General features: G+C 37.5%; 2 protein-coding genes across 2 annotated transcripts in view; both read left to right on the top strand.

Annotated features, from left to right (window-relative positions):
• LOC137128803 (cGMP-inhibited 3',5'-cyclic phosphodiesterase 3A-like) overlaps positions 1–20,189 on the top strand; it is a 60,629-nt gene that overhangs the window by 16,284 nt on the left and 24,156 nt on the right. The gene's annotated exons all lie outside the window — the stretch shown is intronic.
• Positions 8,200–19,670, top strand: LOC137128669 (uncharacterized). Its single transcript, XM_067507057.1, has 14 exons — positions 8,200–8,319; positions 8,483–8,578; positions 9,588–9,689; positions 11,966–12,067; positions 12,687–12,788; positions 13,407–13,508; positions 14,138–14,260; positions 14,411–14,527; positions 14,641–14,763; positions 15,149–17,156; positions 17,383–17,424; positions 18,561–18,623; positions 18,771–18,802; positions 19,501–19,670. The coding sequence occupies exons 1-14, from the start codon at positions 8,200–8,202 to the stop codon at positions 19,516–19,518; spliced, it is 3,150 nt and encodes a 1,049-aa protein (XP_067363158.1). The 3' UTR covers positions 19,519–19,670.

Genomic DNA, 20,189 nt, shown 5'->3' on the forward strand with positions numbered 1-20,189 from the left:
CATTGACAAGATCCCTAAAATGCTGATTAGGAACAATTAGCTTCAGTGAGCAGCACTAACATGGTTTTAAGTAATGACTGTGGTGAGTGCACGTCTGAATTCACGTGTGTGAGTGTGTGGGTGGGTGAGTCATCACCATCCAGCCCAGGAGTCCCATCGCTCACACTCTTATAAACACACACATGCAGCTTTGCCAAATCCATTTGGCAAAGCATGTGTTTTGTGGGTAAACTGTGTATCTTGGGTCCTGATGAACATAGGTAGAAAACATTCTATTGTATACTATTAATGAAACAATCTGTTTACAGTCTAATGAAAAATATGGGCAATGAGCAACAACACTACCGTCAAAGAAAACTGATTTCAGCGATTAATCGTTGTAAGCAGTGTGACAAAAGTCTGTGAGGTGCTACAACAGAGAACGGAGAGAACTTTCCTCATATTATCTATTCTCGGTTGCACTGAGCAAGAATTAAATAACCATGTTTACCATGTTATTTGACATATAATATGATCATTTATGTTATTCACATTGTTAATTAAATTATTAATTACATTGGAATGAAAAACTAGTATGTCTGATGTTTAGATTAGATCTTTTCACAGCTTTCATAACAGCTTTGTAACAACACAGCAGTGGGGGTAATATTTCAGGAACAGCCTTGGTAGTTTAATAAATGAAAACTGCAATGTGCAAAACTACTTGTTTTTGCTATATTTCCTGGTAATTTCAGATTAAACCAAAAGCTACAGTATTAACCTAGAAATGCAGCCGGTTAGTTTCTGTCAGTGCTTCCAGTTACTGTAACCTTACCCACAATAACAATGTTGAAAGAAGTGTTTTTTCATTAATTTACTGTACATTCTCAAAATTCCAATTTGTGATCATCACTCCGAGGCTCTCTCTATATATGTATCTAAGCTGTCTTTTCTTCCATCTTCTTTTTTGTCTCAGCTGGGATCTAGTAAGAACAGTTGCCTGCCAGTAGGGGTTTGGGTCTGGCTTGCTGGGTTCTTCAGGACTGGAGTGTCTGAGTCGTGACAAACACAGAGCTTGTTTGTTAATGTTTGTGTGTATGCCATGTATTACTCATATTGTGGGGACTGATCCTGTTTTGTTTTGGAAACATCACCTTGTCTTAACAATGAAATAATTGATTTTTCAAGTGATATGGTTTAAGGTTAGGTTTAGGTTTAGTGTACAGTAAGTATTCAAGAAACAAATGCAAGTCAACGTAAAAACCCTAAAAGGTGATTTGTGCCTGTTTCTTTGAGTGTGTGGTAGTGTGAAGCTATTCAGCTATTCATTATAATATGCAAATGCCAAAAACATGGACAACAACAAACACACACACACACACACACACACACACATTTGGAGCAGTCAAAGAAATATAAGAAAAAATTCTCTTTACTGTGTGTTATGTTTGTGAATTCATTAATGTGTTACTGTTGTTTATTTATATTTAAAAAAGAATGTGTAAAATCATGTTTGTTTATGACTGTACTGAGATGCTTCTAAGCTGCATGTGAAATTAATGTATTCAGCACACGTCAGAGTTGTACCTGTGAACAGATATAAGTTCTGCATACTGTACCACAAAAACACTCCTGAGACTAGCAGGCATCATGTAAACAAAAAGAGCTCCCTCTGCAGTCTGCCATGTGTCCATCCACGTGTTGGCTTTCTCAACATTAATGCATTCAGGTGTGTGTATGTGTATAAAGACGTTCTATATAAATCTTATTTAGGTTTTTCCAGCATAAACACATTTATTGATATTACATTTGCATGAGATAAATTAGCAGCAGACTTCCCTAAGACTGAATTATGGAGCTGTCAAAGATTATGTGGCTCCGATGAGCATTAGACTGTGTGATATTCCAGCCTCTTATAGACTTGACATGAGAAGTGTATTTGAGCAGTAATTGAGGCCATCAAGGGACAGCAGAGCACAGACAAACATTTAAGTGACTCCACAAATGACAGAAGCTGAAATGTGTTTGTGTAGATTTGGACAGAAAAAAAGAAATTTTGAACAAGTTTTATTGTTGCCTTGGTGCAGCACTGTAACTGCATCACATCTTCCCCTGACTATCAAACATATTAAAAATAGTAAAAGAAGAGAACCCACAGTATTGCAAATTGAAATATACATCTATTTTGTGATACAGGGGCTCAGTGCTTTCATTCTTCCAAACAACCTCCCTCCCAACCTGAGGGGCTCACATGAAACATGAATCTGCTGTATTAGGCGGATTATCTCATCTGCCATTCAAGATGCAAAGTCATCTCTAGTAGATGACAGTTGCATTGTCAGGTCAGTTCATTTTATGACATCAGCCCACAAACAATGACAGCTAGTTCAGTCTATGGATGCACACAGACATGCACTGAGCTGTTGAATACAAATATTATCACCCAGTATTAAGCAATGAGGGTCTTATGTGAAAGTTACGGATTTTCTTATTTCTTAATCTCTTCTGTCAAAGTTACAATCTGCAATTGACACTGTCACTAGAATGAGACTCAATTCACACTGCTCGACCCACCCCTCCTACTCCCTGCTTTCTTGCCTCTGCTACATTCCACTACACTCTGCCCAGTTCTCCAGGTAGTCTTCACTATGAAATTACACGTAATGAGAATGTTCTAAATCTTATAATCAGACTGGTTGCCTCATAAGCAAATATTTCTGCACTGTTCAGTGTTTAATACTGCTGCATCACAGATAGCTTTGACATCACATATTCATATTATGTTAATGCTGAAGCATATTTTTAGTCAATAAAACTAAACAAAATAAAATGTACAGTACAGATTTTGTGTTTTGCGTCCAGGTTTTGACTCACAACAAAAAATTCAGTAATGAGTTGCGGTTTTAAATCAAGAATCAGAACCATAACAAAGTCACATGATGGTGATTATGAAGTCATCTTTTGTTCTTACTAGCAAAGGTTCAAAGTTGTACTGAACTGATTTTTTTAATGCAAAAATAATTTAGTTTTATTTGGCTGAATCACACAGTGGGGATGCAATAGAGAAGGGCACCGTGTTGACCCAAAGTACGTTGCTATAGCTTAGAAAAGAACCTCTGATGTCAGGTGGAAGCCCTCTTTATATGCATTAGATAATTAAAATGCAAATCTACATTTAAACAGTTAATTCTTGCTGCTATGTGGGGCCCTGGGAGTCTGCTGTAACATTAAATCACCACAGTGTAAACACACCCATGTTTGTCATCTCAGCAGATGAGATTAGTTTCAATTTCACCTCTGTGTGTTTAGTACAGAGATCTTTCTGGGATGTCTTGTGTTTAGTCTAGCTCAGCACTAAAACTGGGGGCAGAGAGAAATATTTAGCCAAACTCTATCAAAGGTGCCGTCCAAAAACTTCAAAGCTGTCATATCAGGGGAAAACCACTCAGAAAGTCACCGTCTGACTGTGAAATTGAATTATGCTTTTCACTTATTCAAGAAAAATGAAAACTCATTGCAGTGACTGGAGAAATATCACCACTATTATTGCTGGAGGGATTTACGGGGGTTATGTCTTTTTCTTTTTCAATAGCACTTGTTTTTTTATTTTATTTTCGCATTCCTAATATTTTAGGCGCCCTGTTTATTGAAGTCTTCAAATTGTCTTTTCATTGCATTAGCTTGAGGACACACTGGTGTAGAGTAGACAAACACACAGAGCCCACCGAGCTCTTTAGAAAGCACACGAAATATGAGAAATGCTGTGGCATTAAAAATTGTGGCTTTTCAGTGGTATTAATAACCAATTGCATTTTTTTTGCTGTTGTGCCAACCCCACTCAGGTGTCTTTTGCCACAATGTTTCTGAAGTACGCGAGTGTCAACTTCGCCACTCTTAAAATTATGGCAATTTGGGAATTTTGAAATGTATTAAGTCACCGCCTACATTAATGTTCAGACAAAAGAAAGTATGCAGTTTATCTTTTTGCTCATGTTTCAGATAAATGTGTAATGCTCGGGTAACTTAATTTCACTATATTTTTCTCTTCATTCAAAGGCGTGATTGCAGCAAAGGTCCACAATGGATGTGCAACCACTGTTGTAGCCTGTAGAAAACCAACAATCTTAATAGACTTTTAATGAATCAATATGTTCTTCAGTATCCTGATGCAGAAAGCCCTGTGCTGATAATACACACGGCTCACTGCTCAGTTGTCATGCATCACCTACAATCACAGGAAACACTTGACAAGTAATGGGCATAGTATAACTGTGACCAACTGAGTCCCAAACAACTATTTTATGGTCCTGAGACAAGTCACTTTGATCTTTGTCCCTGGTGTCTCCTAGCAACTAGGTATTTCCAATACATCTGGTTTCTGTGTGCTTCAGGTCTTTTCATCACTAAACCTATACCTCGGTGAACCTTTGCAATTGGCAGATGCATATGCAGGGGCAGGTGAGAGGAGAGAGAGAGTTTTATGAAACAGCAGAAAAGAGGAGAGCAGGTGTTCGTAGACTACAGGATGGAACAGTCACTTTGGATTGAGAGTGTCACATTTAAACTAGGTCTGAAGGAAGGAGCGAGAGCATAAATCTGTCGTGTCATCTATGGGAATCTAGATCGAAAGATCAGTGGTTGTGTTTAAACTAAATTTGAACCATGCAGAGGAGTATCATGGGACGTCATCAGGACAATACACATTCTCCTCAACAGGTTCAGTGTTGGTTTAATACTCTCCACAGTGTGTGTGTGTATGTGTGTGTGTGTGTGTGTGTGTGTGTGTGTGTGTGTGCACTTGCAATTCTTACTTGGTGAGGCCCAGTGGCAAGGAGCCCACCAACAGCGTGGGGCCCAAAGCCTTTGTGGGGCCCAAAATGCTGGGCCCCACAAAGATTTCATTCAAAAAGCAGCTCAGGAGCCTCCCCTAATGTTGCTCTTGCTTTTTTTTCATTTGGCCCACAAGGTCAGAAATTTTGGAAAAGTGTGTGTGAAGTGTGTGTAAAATTTATCCTCAGTACTGCCAACTAGTGCTAGGGGCTTGGTATTGCAAAAGATACACACTTTCGGAAGTGTGTAACATTTCAACCAATCAGAGTACAGCCCTGATGATAAGAAGACATTTGATTGGCTACTTCACCGTCACCGTCACCAATTTGGGATACACGCCCATTTCCTCAAACCACAGAATATTGTGCCATTTACCAGTATGAAAACTTCATGAAGGGAGCAGGTAGGTTTCTTTTCTGATTTTTTTTTTACAGTTTTTAACTTTTTTATCCTCTGCAGAGTTGCAAGCAGGGTACAAAGTGAAGTTGTAATATAAATTTATAGTTGCTAAAGTTAGCTACAGCATGTTGGCTGGTAATGTTAGCAACACCATACTACCTTCTAATGTTAGCTATGTTATAGCTTACAGCTTGTAAAGTGATCTATAGCTCGGTAGCTACTGCTGTAATGTTATAGATACGTATCTAGCACATTTTCTCTGAAGGTTAAAATACAATTGATTTTATAAGATAAGATATTCATTTGGATCGTAGCTAGATGAGATTAGTTGCCTTTAAGGCACGTACGTCACACATGTTGTACATCTACATGTCACTAAAATCTTACTTTTAAACTTTCAAAATACATAAAATTACATGTATGACAAATATTGATCCATAAGGAAATAAAAGAATCAATCAATTTGCTTCAAATCATGGGAAGAGGCTTTTTTGTTAAAGGATCAGGTTTAGTTAGAAATACATTGAAAAGAAATACATGCTGAAAAGACCCACACTGTTGCGGGCTTTGAATGCACCATGACTGCAGCTCGGTGAAGACCGCATGCTTCTTGTGGACTAAACAGGACAAAATCACTACGGCAGTAATACAAGACAATAAAGAAATGTAAGTCAACTTATACCTCAAATACTATCAATGCTAACAAAGAGCTGGTAATGAGCGTTTTTAACTCGTTTGTAAAGTGCCATCTCATGCAAGATGCTAGCGTTAGCATTAGCGCTAGCATTAGCGCTAGCATTAGCGCTAGCATTAGCTAAGTAAATGATAACACTGATAAAATTGTTCGGTGTTTCTTCAGGACAATATTCACTTGGACTTTAAGGGGTGGGAACTGTACTGCAAATGGGGGTGGGAGCAAATTTTCCCCTTTTTGAAGTACAAGTGCCTAATATTTATTATGGTAATGTGTAAAAATTAGTAGGATTCAGATTTTGGCCTTGCTCAAGGGGATCATTGAGAAGTAGAGGGGAAGGTGATGGTTTTTAGCTGACTTTTTTCACTTCTTTTTATTCATTATCCACAAATAACCTCATAAGTTTAGCCTGCTGTGTAAAAAAGAAAACTCATGACAAAAAAATATATTTTTACCTTGGTCAACAAATTAAATTTTACCTATTAGAAAATAAATATGACAGCTTTGATAAAGATGGATGTTATGTAATATTTAGAATGCCATTTATATAATGTGTGAATCTGGCATGTCACTTGTGCAAAGGGTAGGTAAATAATAAATATTAGATTCTGTTTGTTTATACTGTCTCCATGTCAGAAATAAGTTATAAATGGCCTAATCAATACATTTTAATAATGATTTATGTGTATAAATGCATACAGTTCTCTCTTCTTGGAGATGAATCCTCCTACCATTAAGCTCCAGGATTTTCATAATATCTTGTAGAAAGCACTAAAGTCCTCCATATATAAAGATGATCCTGTAATGATAACAGTAAAATTAACGCTGGAACATAACCTTTACTTAATTTACATTAAATCCAATTTTTTTGCTGTATTTCATTTATGAAAATAGTTTTATGTTAAATGCTGAAATCCCTGCTTTAATGAAGTAATATGTTTCGCTAGGTGTCCTGAATAAACCTTTTGTAGATCATCTTTGGAACATTGGATTGTTGGGTTCTCTTCTCTAAGCATCACAGTAGTTTTTTCCTATCTCAAGGAATATGGTTAGGAAAGGACAGGTTAGCAAAGAAGGAGAGGGAGTAATTTGTTTGACTATTGTTTGTTTGAATATACCTCGTGTTTTATATTTATGGTCTGCTATTTTGAATATTCCTGGGTTTCTGTTGAGCAATCTACATAGACCATATACCATGAAATATTAAAATACTCAGGTGATTAGTTAATAAGATAACCTGTGTTATGACTTAAAAACTGTTTCACAGAGCCATAATGAGTAAACGGAACTCAAGACTACAGCCTGCTGAGGATGCAAAGTCTTACATTCAATCTTCAAGGGACAAGCCTGGGTTTATAGAAAGATATATTGACACTAACAAAGGTAAGGGATAGCAGGTCTTTTACTTCTTTTCCTTTCGGCTGCTCCCTTTCAGGGGTTGCCACAGCGAATCATGTGCCTCCATCTAACTCTATCCTCTGCATCCTCTTCACTCACACCAACTAACTTCATGTCCTCCCTCAGGGATAGCAGGTCTTTTACTATTACTATTAATTTCATACATATATTAAAGCAAATATTTATGCTACATATTAGAAACAGATATATATTGGCATTTCCAGAGAAGCCATTGTGCTGATACTCAATAGGTCTAGCTGTTGGTTGTAAAGGAAGTAGGCTATACTCTTTCTTGTTATTGTTGCACCACATTTAAGTGACAAGAGGTGGGTCATGCTGTATGTTAAAGGTTAAGACAGCTCATTGTTTCTGTTAATCAAATGTATATCTAAAATAACCTTATAGGAAGAGGAGTGTTCGCTAGCCAGCCCGTCGACCCAGGTGCTTTTGTCTTGGAGTACAGGGGTCAACTTATATCAGTGGAAGAATGCCAGTCAAGACACTACACAGAGATAGAGAGTACATTTCTGTTTGAATTTGAGTGGCAAAATCATCACTGGTGGTAAGATTATAACAAAACATCTTTTGAAGAAATGTAGAAAGTCTTTAAGAGCTGAAAGTTTCGAATAGTTGATGAATTACAAAAAGAAGGAGAAATCTTATTCAAGCTATCACTTCTAAGTATTGATATTTTAAACTAGACTGAGCCAGTCTAGAAGTTTCTGTTATCACACATTATTTATGGTTCTTAAATATGTTTACACTGTGAAGCCTGATTTTTGTAAAATAACTAACATTTGAATGTTTTACCTTTTATACCTTTTAGTATTGATGCATCCAAGGAAGATGGCTCTCTTGGAAGATTAGTAAATGACAATGGCAAATCTCCAAACTGCATCATGAAAAAAATCATAGTAGATGGCAAGCCACATTTGTGCCTCTTTGCAGTTAGGAAAATAGAGATAGGAGAGGAAATTGATTACAACTATGGTGATTCAAAATGGCCATGGCGTAAAAAGGTGAGTTGGTTAAATAGGGCATACTAACTTGCGTGTGAAGTTGTACTGACTAATGTAACAACTTTTATATTTTTCCATTGTTTTGTAAATTTATGTGTGTATCCATGTTCTTTTAAGATTAAGTGATATCCCTAAAAGTTATTATTTTTCATCTGATTTCTAGGTGAAAAACAAGAAGGCCCCTGCTGTGGTAATTGGGACTTCCCCTATACACCATCCTTCCCATAAAGATTCAAAAACAGATGATGCCAGTTCAAAGGTAAAGTAGTAATACAATGATGCAAAAAATACCTGACAGCTGAGCTATCATAGACAAAATCTTCCTAGTCTTTCCCTCATGGGGCCCTCCTGCATCCAGTTAACCTAAGTGACTCATATGCTCATTCGCTTGTGTTTCTAGTCTTCCACTTATGGGGCCCTCAAGTAGTCAGTTAATCTTACACACTCAGAATTTTAAAGTTTCTCCCCTTATGGGGTCCTCCCGTATGGATCTAACTTATAGTTATTTTACATCATTGCCTTAATACCTGCCAAGGTCAAACCTCAAGTTATTATAGTTATAATGCTACAACTCTTTAGGGGCTTCATGTTTTCAGAAGGTATTTTGAATGTTATCCATTGCATCCACTTCTATGCTGTTGTCAGTCATGCAGAAAGGCCATAGCATGTGGTTATTTCTTTATGCTAAATGCTATTTTAGAAATAGCTGACATCTGAGCTATCTTAGACAACTTGTGAATCTGTAAATAACCAATGTCTGGCAGTTCTTGATGTAAACCTGACAAATCTTCCTAGTCTTTCCCTCATGGGGCCCTCCTGCATCCAGTTAACCTAAGTGACTCATATGCTCATTCGCTTGTGTTTCTAGTCTTCCACTTATGGGGCCCTCAAGTAATCTGTGAATCTCACACACTCAGAATTTAATAGTTTCTCCCCTTATGGGGTCCTCCCGTATGGATCTAACTTATAGTTATTTTACATCATTGCCTTAATACCTGCCAAGGTCAAACCTCAAGTTATTATAGTCATAATGCTACACCTCTTTAGGGGCTTCATGTTTTCAGAAGGTATTTTGAATGTTATCCATTGCATCCACTTCTATGCTGTTGTCAGTCATGCAGAAAGGCCATAGCATGTGGTTATTTCTTTATGCTAAATGCTGTTTTAGAAATAGCTGACAGCTAAACAATCTTAGACAACTTGTGAATCTGTAAATAACCAATGTCTGGCAGTTCTTGATGTGCTTTTGATTTTGGTCTGAATACCAGGTGGAAAACAAGCAGACTCCTACTTTGGCAGTTGAGACCGATATATCCCCTATAGATCATCCTACGTGTGAGGATTCAAACAAAGATGATCCCAGCACACAGGTAATAAAGCAATGCACACACTTAGTCACATACTTTCTTTGTTCACCTGTACTTTGTGTAATTCTCATATGAAGATAGGGACTTGTTCACTGCTCTTCCAAAAAAGCTTTTTGATGGATAAGAGTAAACCTGACAAATCTTCCTAGTCTTTCCCTCATGGGGCCCTCCTGCATCCAGTTAACCTAAGTGACTCATATGCTCATTCGCTTGTGTTTCTAGTCTTCCACTTATGGGGCCCTCAAGTAGTCAGTTAATCTTACACACTCAGAATTTTAAAGTTTCTCCCCTTATGGGGTCCTCCCGTATGGATCTAACTTATAGTTATTTTACATCATTGCCTTAATACCTGCCAAGGTCAAACCTCAAGTTATTATAGTTATAATGCTACAACTCTTTAGGGGCTTCATGTTTTCAGAAGGTATTTTGAATGTTATCCATTGCATCCACTTCTATGCTGTTGTCAGTCATGCAGAAAGGCCATAGCATGTGGTTATTTCTTTATGCTAAATGCTATTTTAGAAATAGCTGACATCTGAGCTATCTTAGACAACTTGTGAATCTGTAAATAACCAATGTCTGGCAGTTCTTGATGTAAACCTGACAAATCTTCCTAGTCTTTCCCTCATGGGGCCCTCCTGCATCCAGTTAACCTAAGTGACTCATATGCTCATTCGCTTGTGTTTCTAGTCTTCCACTTATGGGGCCCTCAAGTAATCTGTGAATCTCACACACTCAGAATTTAATAGTTTCTCCCCTTATGGGGTCCTCCCGTATGGATCTAACTTATAGTTATTTTACATCATTGCCTTAATACCTGCCAAGGTCAAACCTCAAGTTATTATAGTCATAATGCTACACCTCTTTAGGGGCTTCATGTTTTCGGAAGGTATTTTGAATGTTATCCATTGCATCCACTTCTATGCTGTTGTCAGTCATGCAGAAGGGCCATAGCATGTGGTTATTTCTTTATGCTAAATGCTGTTTTAGAAATAGCTGACAGCTAAACAATCTTAGACAACTTGTGAATCTGTAAATAACCAATGTCTGGCAGTTCTTGATGTGCTTTTGATTTTGGTCTGAATACCAGGTGGAAAACAAGCAGACTCCTACTTTGGCAGTTGAGACCGATACATCCCCTATAGATCATCCTACGTGTGAGGATTCAAACAAAGATGATCCCAGCACACAGGTAATAAAGCAATGCACACACTTAGTCACATACTTTCTTTGTTCACCTGTACTTTGTGTAATTCTCATATGAAGATAGGGACTTGTTCACTGCTCTTCCAAAAAAGCTTTTTGATGGATAAGAGTAAACCTGACAAATCTTCCTAGTCTTTCCCTCATGGGGCCCTCCTGCATCCAGTTAACCTAAGTGACTCATATGCTCATTCGCTTGTGTTTCTAGTCTTCCACTTATGGGGCCCTCAAGTAGTCAGTTAATCTTACACACTCAGAATTTTAAAGTTTCTCCCCTTATGGGGTCCTCCCGTATGGATCTAACTTATAGTTATTTTACATCATTGCCTTAATACCTGCCAAGGTCAAACCTCAAGTTATTATAGTTATAATGCTACAACTCTTTAGGGGCTTCATGTTTTCAGAAGGTATTTTGAATGTTATCCATTGCATCCACTTCTATGCTGTTGTCAGTCATGCAGAAAGGCCATAGCATGTGGTTATTTCTTTATGCTAAATGCTATTTTAGAAATAGCTGACATCTGAGCTATCTTAGACAACTTGTGAATCTGTAAATAACCAATGTCTGGCAGTTCTTGATGTAAACCTGACAAATCTTCCTAGTCTTTCCCTCATGGGGCCCTCCTGCATCCAGTTAACCTAAGTGACTCATATGCTCATTCGCTTGTGTTTCTAGTCTTCCACTTATGGGGCCCTCAAGTAATCTGTGAATCTCACACACTCAGAATTTAATAGTTTCTCCCCTTATGGGGTCCTCCCGTATGGATCTAACTTATAGTTATTTTACATCATTGCCTTAATACCTGCCAAGGTCAAACCTCAAGTTATTATAGTTATAATGCTACACCTCTTTAGGGGCTTCATGTTTTCAGAAGGTATTTTGAATGTTATCCATTGCATCCACTTCTATGCTGTTGTCAGTCATGCAGAAAGGCCATAGCATGTGGTTATTTCTTTATGCTAAATGCTGTTTTAGAAATAGCTGACACCTAAACAATCTTAGACAACTTGTGAATCTGTAAATAACCAATGTCTGGCAGTTCTTGATGTGCTTTTGATTTTGGTCTGAATACCAGGTGGAAAACAAGCAGACTCCTACTTTGGCAGTTGAGACCGATATATCCCCTATAGATCATCCTACGTGTGAGGATTCAAACAAAGATGATCCCAGCACACAGGTAATAAAGCAATGCACACACTTAGTCACATACTTTCTTTGTTCACCTGTACTTTGTGTAATTCTCATATGAAGATAGGGACTTGTTCACTGCTCTTCCAAAAAAGCTTTTTGATGGATAAGAGTAAACCTGACAAATCTTCCTAGTCTTTCCCTCATGGGGCCCTCCTGCATCCAGTTAACCTAAGTGACTCATATGCTCATTCGCTTGTGTTTCTAGTCTTCCACTTATGGGGCCCTCAAGTAATCTGTGAATCTCACACACTCAGAATTTAATAGTTTCTCCCCTTATGGGGTCCTCCCGTATGGATCTAACTTATAGTTATTTTACATCATTGCCTTAATACCTGCCAAGGTCAAACCTCAAGTTATTATAGTCATAATGCTACACCTCTTTAGGGGCTTCATGTTTTCAGAAGGTATTTTGAATGTTATCCATTGCATCCACTTCTATGCTGTTGTCAGTCATGCAGAAAGGCCATAGCATGTGGTTATTTCTTTATGCTAAATGCTGTTTTAGAAATAGCTGACAGCTAAACAATCTTAGACAACTTGTGAATCTGTAAATAACCAATGTCTGGCAGTTCTTGATGTGCTTTTGATTTTGGTCTGAATACCAGGTGGAAAACAAGCAGACTCCTACTTTGGCAGTTGAGACTGATACATCCCCTATAGATCATCCTACGAGTGAGGATACAAACAAAGATGATCCCAGAACACAGGTAATAAAGTAATGCACACACTAGTCACATACTTTCTTTGTTCACCTGTACTTTGTGTAATTCTCATATGAAGATAGGGACTTGTTCACTGCTCTTCCAAAACAACTTTTTGATGGAAAAGAGTAAACCTGACAAATCTTCCTAGTCTTTCTCTCATGGGGCCCTCCTGCATCCAGTTAACCTAAGTGACTCATGTGCTCATTCGCTTGTGTTTCTAGTCTTCCACTTATGGGGCCCTCAAGTAGTCAGTTAATCTCACACACTCAGAATTTAATAGTTTCTCCCCTTATGGGGTCCTCCCGTATGGATCTAACTTATAGTTATTTTACATCATTGCCTTAATACCTGCCAGGGTCAAACCTCAAGTTATTATAGTTATAATGCTACACCTCTTTAGGGGCTTCATGTTTTCAGAAGGTATTTTGAATGTTATCCATTGCATCCACTTCTATGCTGTTGTCAGTCATGCAGAAAGGCCATAGCATGTGGTTATTTCTTTATGCTAAGTGCTATTTTAGAAATAGCTGACAGCTGAGCTATCTTAGACAACTTGTGAATCTGTAAATAACCAATGTCTGGCAGTTCTTGATGTGCTTTTGATTTCGGTCTGAATACCAGGTGGAAAACAAGCAGACTCCTACTTTGGCAGTTGAGACTGATACATCCCCTATAGATCATCCTACGTGTGAGGATTCAAACAAAAATGATCCCAGCACACAGGTAATAAAGTAATGCACACACTAGTCACATACCTTCTTTGTTCACCTGTACTTTGTGTAATTCTCATATGAAGATAGGGACTTGTTCACTGCTCTTCCAAAACAGCTTTTGAGTCAGGATTACTGTTTGGGTAACATGAGTGCATGTGGTTGAGGTAAAAGAGTAAATACAATTTTTTTCTAGTTCTTATGCACCCTGTTAATCTGAGAGATGCATTTGGTCATATGCATGAGTTTCTAGTCTTCCCCTCCCAGGATCCTCAAGTTCACTTAATCCAGGTGGAGTCACTAGTCACACTAGCCATTAGTTACAAATCACTTTTGTTGACCTGTACTTTGTGTAATTCTCTTATGAAGAGATGAATTCCAACTCTTTGTAATTTTATTCAATTGGCTCAATAGCAGTTTGTATCAAAATTAAAGTATATATAATGCAACACGTATTTATTTGATGCATTTTTAAAATTATATTTTTAATGTAATTCATGTCAGCCTCTATGTTGTTTTGCGAGACTTGTTGATGCCTGTCCTAAATATAACTAACATGCTAATTTAGATGATTGTTTTTTGTCTATTCTACTTTTTTAAAATATTTTTTTCCTTTCTAATTATTTGTTTTATTACATTTAGGTTTTCACTGTTAATAGTTTTTCCCTAGTGGACTATTCTGAAACTGATGATACAGACGAAGGCTATATAAACGATGGCTCTCATACAGTCATCCAAATTAACAAAATTACAGAAAACATTCTGGTATGTCTTAAATTCCAGTAAAATGTTCATAGTGTCAAGTGTATAGCATGTGTGTAGCATCAAGTGTTAAAATCCTTGTCCTGTGATTGATTTTTATAAAACATTAACAAAAATTGATTGCCATACCTTAACATTACACCCATTTTGCAGGATAGTGTACCAGATCATTCTGATTTTCTCCAAGATTCAAAGAGTGAGACTGTAGTGGATGAAACTGATAATGAGGATAATGCTGTTCCTAAGCTTAGAAGAACAAAAAGCATTCTGGTATGTCTCTGACAAAATATCGTGTCAGTTCTGTTAATACCAACTAAGTGGATAAGGCAATTTCCAAGCATTTCCCCTGTAATGATTTTTATTTAACATAACTGTTTTTGCAGATGAATAGAATACCACATTTTTCTGATGCACTCTATGATTCAAGTGATGACAGCACAGAGTGTCCTTCATCATCACAATCTAAAAAGGCTTTCCAAAGGCCAAGAAGAAGGTGTTGCCATCCTGTAAGTCTATTTTATTTTTTATCTTACCCTTTAATGCTATTAGTTAGTGGGCAGTGCAATTCAAACTCAGAATTATAATATTGTGCCTTTGTGAATATGTTTGCATAATTTAAACACTTGCACTTTTACCGGAGAAGTCATTTTTTAAACTACGCCTGCGCAGTTTTATGCTGTAGATTCAAATAGTTTGCAATTTTTTTTGTCCCAATAGTTTAACATATCTCAAATTTGTGAATTTACTTTGAATGAAAGTAATTTCACTTAATGCCCCTATAGAGAGTATACTATTCTAACAGGCAGTTGACAAAAGTGTAGCCAAGTTGTCACACTAACACAATAATTTGTAGGGAAAGATATTAACAACATTTTTTTTTTTCTTTAAAAGATTGAAGATAGTCTTATACAATCAGATGAAGCAAGTGGAGAAAGCGAAGAGGAGTATATTCCAAATCCCAGGGAAGAAAGCACAGACAGTGATGGTAGCTTGGAATTATCCCTTGAAAAAAAGAGAGAGAACAACATTGGATCTACTAGTCAGAGAAGAAGCAAGTCTTCTAGTCAGACCCAGTCTGAGTCTAGTCAGAGCAGAAACATAGTTGTTGCAAGTTGTGATTCCACACAAAGATTTCCTGAAGGCACAGCTGATGCAAATGAGGATGAAACTGCACTCCTTGAAGAGCCATCTGTTTTTGTTAATCCAGTTTTGAAAAAGGAGGATGGGTCAAGGAGATATAATAAAAAACATCAGTGCTTGTACTGTGGACAAGTAGTTCAGAAAATGTCAAGACATTTGATGCGTAAACACAAAAATATGATTGATGTTGCCAAAGCTTTTAGTTTGCCAAAGAACTCAAAAGAAAGGCGACTGCAATTAGATTATATCCGAAATAAGGGGAACTTTGAGCACAACACTGAAGTTTTGGAGAGCCACAAAGGCAAACTCATCCCATGGAAACAACCAAAGAAAAGAAAAGAAGGACAGGAATATACACATTGTGTGTACTGCTATGGATTGTTCACAAAAACAGTGATGTGGCGACATTTCAAGGTCTGCAGGTTCAAGCCTCAGGGGAAGCCATCTAAACCAGGAAAAACAAGAGTCCAGGCATTGTGTGCTTTTGCTGAACCTGTTCCACCTGGATTAAGTGAAGCATACTGGAAGTTCTTAAGTGATATGAATCAAGACAAGATTGCAGTAGCAGTTAAAGAAGACAACTGCATTCTACAGTATGGTTACAGGCTGTTTATGAAGAATGAGAAGGTAATCAGCCAACATCAGTACATTCGACAAAAGCTGAGAGAGCTTGGTAGACTGCTATTGGAAGCAAAAAAGATTGCACTTGTGAAGACTATCAAAGATCTCATAAAACCTGAAAAGTACAATCATGTTGTCACTGCTGCAAGATGCCTGGCTGGATTTAGTGATGAAACTGGCAGATATCAACGTCCATCTCTTGCTCGCAAAGTGGGACACAGCTTGCATTCTTTGGCCATGTTTCTCAAGTCTGAAGGATTAAAGAACAAAGATAAACAAACTGTCAAGGATGCTGAGGATTTTGCACAGCTATACCAAGAGAGTTGGAAATTTGACATTGCAAGCCAAGCACTAACCCAGCTTGACCAGACCAAGTGGAATTCTCCTCAACTTCTACCATTCACACAGGATGTCCAGAATCTTCATTGCTACTTGTCTGGAAAACAGCGGAAACAATTGAATGCCCTGAAAGAAGAGCCTTCACCCTCAAACTGGAAAGACCTTGCTAGAGTGACACTGGCACAAGTTATTCTCTTTAACCGCCGGAGAGCAGGAGAGGTATCCAGAATGCCTTTGTCAGTGTACTTATCAAGAGACACATCAGAAACACATGAAGATGTTAACTTGGCCCTTACAGCACTCGAGCAGAAGCTTTGCAAACATTTTATTCGGATAACCATAGTAGGAAAGAGAGGAAGGAAAGTTCCTGTTCTCCTCACTCCAGACATGAGAGAATCACTTGATACTCTGACTGAAAAGCGAGAAGAATGTGGAGTGTTTAATGAAAATGGATACTTGTTTGCATTACCACAATCTGTCCATTACCTCAGGGGTTCAGACTGCATTAGACAATTTGTGAATGAATGTGATGACATAAAAACTCCCAAAGCACTAACCTCAACAAAACTCAGGAAACACATTGCTACCCTATCCACCGTTCTCAATCTCAAGACTACAGAACTTGACCAGTTGGCAGATTTTCTTGGGCATAACATTGAAGTACACAGAAAGCACTACCGTCTTCCAGAGGGCACCCTACAGCTAGCAAAAATAAGTAAAGTTCTCCTGGCAATGGAACAGGGACGGCTAGGAGAGTACAAAGGGAAGAGTCTGGATGAAATTCACCTTGATGTGAATGGTATTAAGACTTATTATATGTCAATGTAAAAAAAAGAAACATTTAAAAAGGACAATTTCTGTCTAATCCTACTTTTAAATGTTTCACTTTAACTAATTGACTTATGAAAAGGGCGAGTTTTGTAGATTAACTTTATCTACAGTCAGCAATTTATGCAGTACTTTATTACACTCTTGATCACATCAGTTTTCAGCTTTCCAATTCATTTTATCAATTAACATTTTAGAAACTGTTGACATGGAGGAGTGTTCACAAGAGGACATAGAAGGTATGTATGTTGTTTTATCTTAAGTGGTTGGAATGAATGATTTCTCAATGGATATGAATACTTTTGACTAGTGCATGTGGATTTTGTTTGGACGATTAAATGCTGGCAGGTTTCTGTAGCTATTGACCACATTTAGGAATAATTTTGCTATTTTTTTAAAGCCAGCATCTATTTTCTATAATGTAAAATAGTACATATGAGAATTCTTTTGTTTGGGGTGTCCTTATCAAGTTTTTAATCATGGGAAACTGTCAGTGGGAATTAATATTAAGGCACCGCTGTTTTCCACTCAATAGAAAAAAGCTGTAAACTCCCTGTAGGGGTGCAGTTCTAGTGAAGTCAAAAAGCTTTTCACACATATTCCAAAGTTCAAAAGAATTCTTACAACTTACAACTATAAAGTAGTGTGGATCCAAGCCTGTTTTAATTATTTATTTTTGCCCATATATCAAGTTGCATTTTCTGTGTAGTCCAACTGAGCTTCTCTAGGTGTGGGATATGGAAATCCAACCTGTTGAGAAAATTAAGCTAAAAAATATAAACTTATAGTATCATTAGTAATTAACAAAATAAAGTAATTTCTATGTTAATCTCAGCAGCAGTGCTTATATATTTGTTATGCTGTAACTGTCGTCATAGTTTTGTTATATATAGATTACATTAAATCACATTTGTTTAGCTTTTATCAAATGAAGAGTGAGCGGTTAGTTGGTATGTAGTACTGTTTGTGTGCTCAATATTTTGGTGTTTAAGCTGTGGACCTGCTGCTTGAAGGATTTGACCACAAAATTATTCTCCCACCCCAATTAGCAAACAACTGCACCAAAATTAAAGAGGAACAATGAGTAATTTCACATTATCTTTCAAACTTATACAATATAGGAGTGGTCTGGGCATGTGCAAATCTCACCCCTTCATGCAGAACCAGACTTTTTAACCCTTGTAGGTTGCTAACATGTAAATTTGATTTAGCACAGCACACAAAACCATGGCAAAATGGAGAAATAGAAATTGTCAATCCCATATGATCAGTTATGCATGATAGCTCCAGTCAGCTTTACTAATAGCTACTTCATATGTTAGTTCTAAATAACTGTCTTAAGTACTTGTAGTAATTTTTTTTTTACTGTACCCAGATTACGGTATTCCAGAAGAACAGGGGACCAAACATGTGGACAGTGTGGCATCCCATCAAGAAGGTACCATCATGGAGTTAGCTCATCATTAAGAGACACACTTGCCATATTAAATTATATTAATTTATACTAGCTATTCTTTTGAGCAATGTAAATCTATTGATTGATCTATTAATCTTGCATATCTAACTCTTTATTTTCTGTACACAGATACCAGTATGGCACTGGTTTCAGAGAATGAGGTCAGTGTGACATCCCTACAAGAATGTACCTCCTCATCAAGTGGCCAAAACCAGAGGAAGTTGGCTAAAAGGAGAGGTCAGCTTAGAATAGTGGTTCCTTCTTGGACCAGCAGGCCCTTTCGATTTCCAAGTTTCTTACCAGCACTTCCAGTTAGTACACAAGCAGATATTACTAGACTAGGACATCACCATCACAAAACGTTTAAAGTGCACTGCTCAAAAAATGCAGGTCATTGAAGGGCATCCGTGGGCATCACCCACTTCAGTGACGTAGTATATTTTGGTCTTGTTTATAACCAATGTGGAGTTGGGCATTAAGTGAAGTATATGAACTTTAAATCTCTAGGTAACAATTGCATTAACTATGGAAGGCTTTGAAGGGTGCACAATCAGTTTACTCGTGGAGTGAAGAATGGATATGTGCGAGATGGGGGATGGAGAGGAAGATGATACACATCATACATGGTTTCTGTGTGTAGGGGGTATAATGTCCCCATTTGGAGGTCTGTAAGTATACAGCAGTTTGGGTTTAACATAGTCTTTCCCAAAACTGAATGACTGTGGAGGAGTCCTTTATGGCCTTTGAACCAATTCAGTACTGCAGTGAATATGTGATTAATCTAGTTGTGTTTCCTTTCAGGTTAAGATTTGAAGTTTTTAAATCTAAAATATAATATGATCTTCTTATGCACATTTAGGTAATCAAACTGCAGTGAAAAGAAGCTGGACACCAGAGGAATGTGCTGCAGTAGAAAAGCATTTACGAAAATGTATAGTGATGAAACAAGTTCCAGGTAAGGTGGACTGTGAACGTTGCATTGCTGCAGAACCTCAAGCTCTGGGAAACCGAGACTGGAAAGCAGTTAAATACTTCATAAAAAATCGAATTACTACCATGAGAAGAAAGGTACAGTAGAAGAGCTTTAATGAACGGGTAGAAACACAAGGCTGGTCCTTTGTTCTATACTTTCTGTTGATGCCTGTTTGAAGGTAATCATGTTTTTCTCAGTTCCTTCACCATGCCCTCTTTGGTGTCTGTTCAGCTATGACATTTTATCACAAAATTCTTCCCACTACCCTACAGATCTCAAATATTTTTCATTTATGAAGCAAGAACACACTACACACACATACAGAATTTTAGTTCAAGAGTATGGCTATGTTATTGGTTTACAGTTGGTGTCCTCTGTTCTGCAGTCTCTTTTGTTTTTTCTCATTATGCAAAAGCAGAAGTTTACATTCCCTTATTTTGAAATGGTAAAAATGGTAATAAAGTGATTAACATTTGATTTGTATAAGCCAATTTTTGCTCTTTCAAAATAAGTTGGATGCAAGTTTTTGCATCCAGCTATGTTAATATGTGCTCCATAAGCTCAAATCCTTGAGT

This window comes from Channa argus, chromosome 6 (genome assembly GCF_033026475.1).
Source record: "Channa argus isolate prfri chromosome 6, Channa argus male v1.0, whole genome shotgun sequence".
Classification (NCBI taxonomy): domain Eukaryota; kingdom Metazoa; phylum Chordata; class Actinopteri; order Anabantiformes; family Channidae; genus Channa; species Channa argus.

Excerpts from the sequence above, each read along its gene's own strand:
- LOC137128669 (XM_067507057.1), top strand. The coding sequence starts at position 8,200 with ATGAAAAAAATCATAGTAGATGGCAAGCCACATTTGTGCCTCTTTGCA. Across the intron at positions 8,579-9,587 it reads CAGATGATGCCAGTTCAAAG|GTGGAAAACAAGCAGACTCC; the intron begins GTAAAGTAGTAA and ends TCTGAATACCAG. Across the intron at positions 12,068-12,686 it reads AAGATGATCCCAGCACACAG|GTGGAAAACAAGCAGACTCC; the intron begins GTAATAAAGCAA and ends TCTGAATACCAG.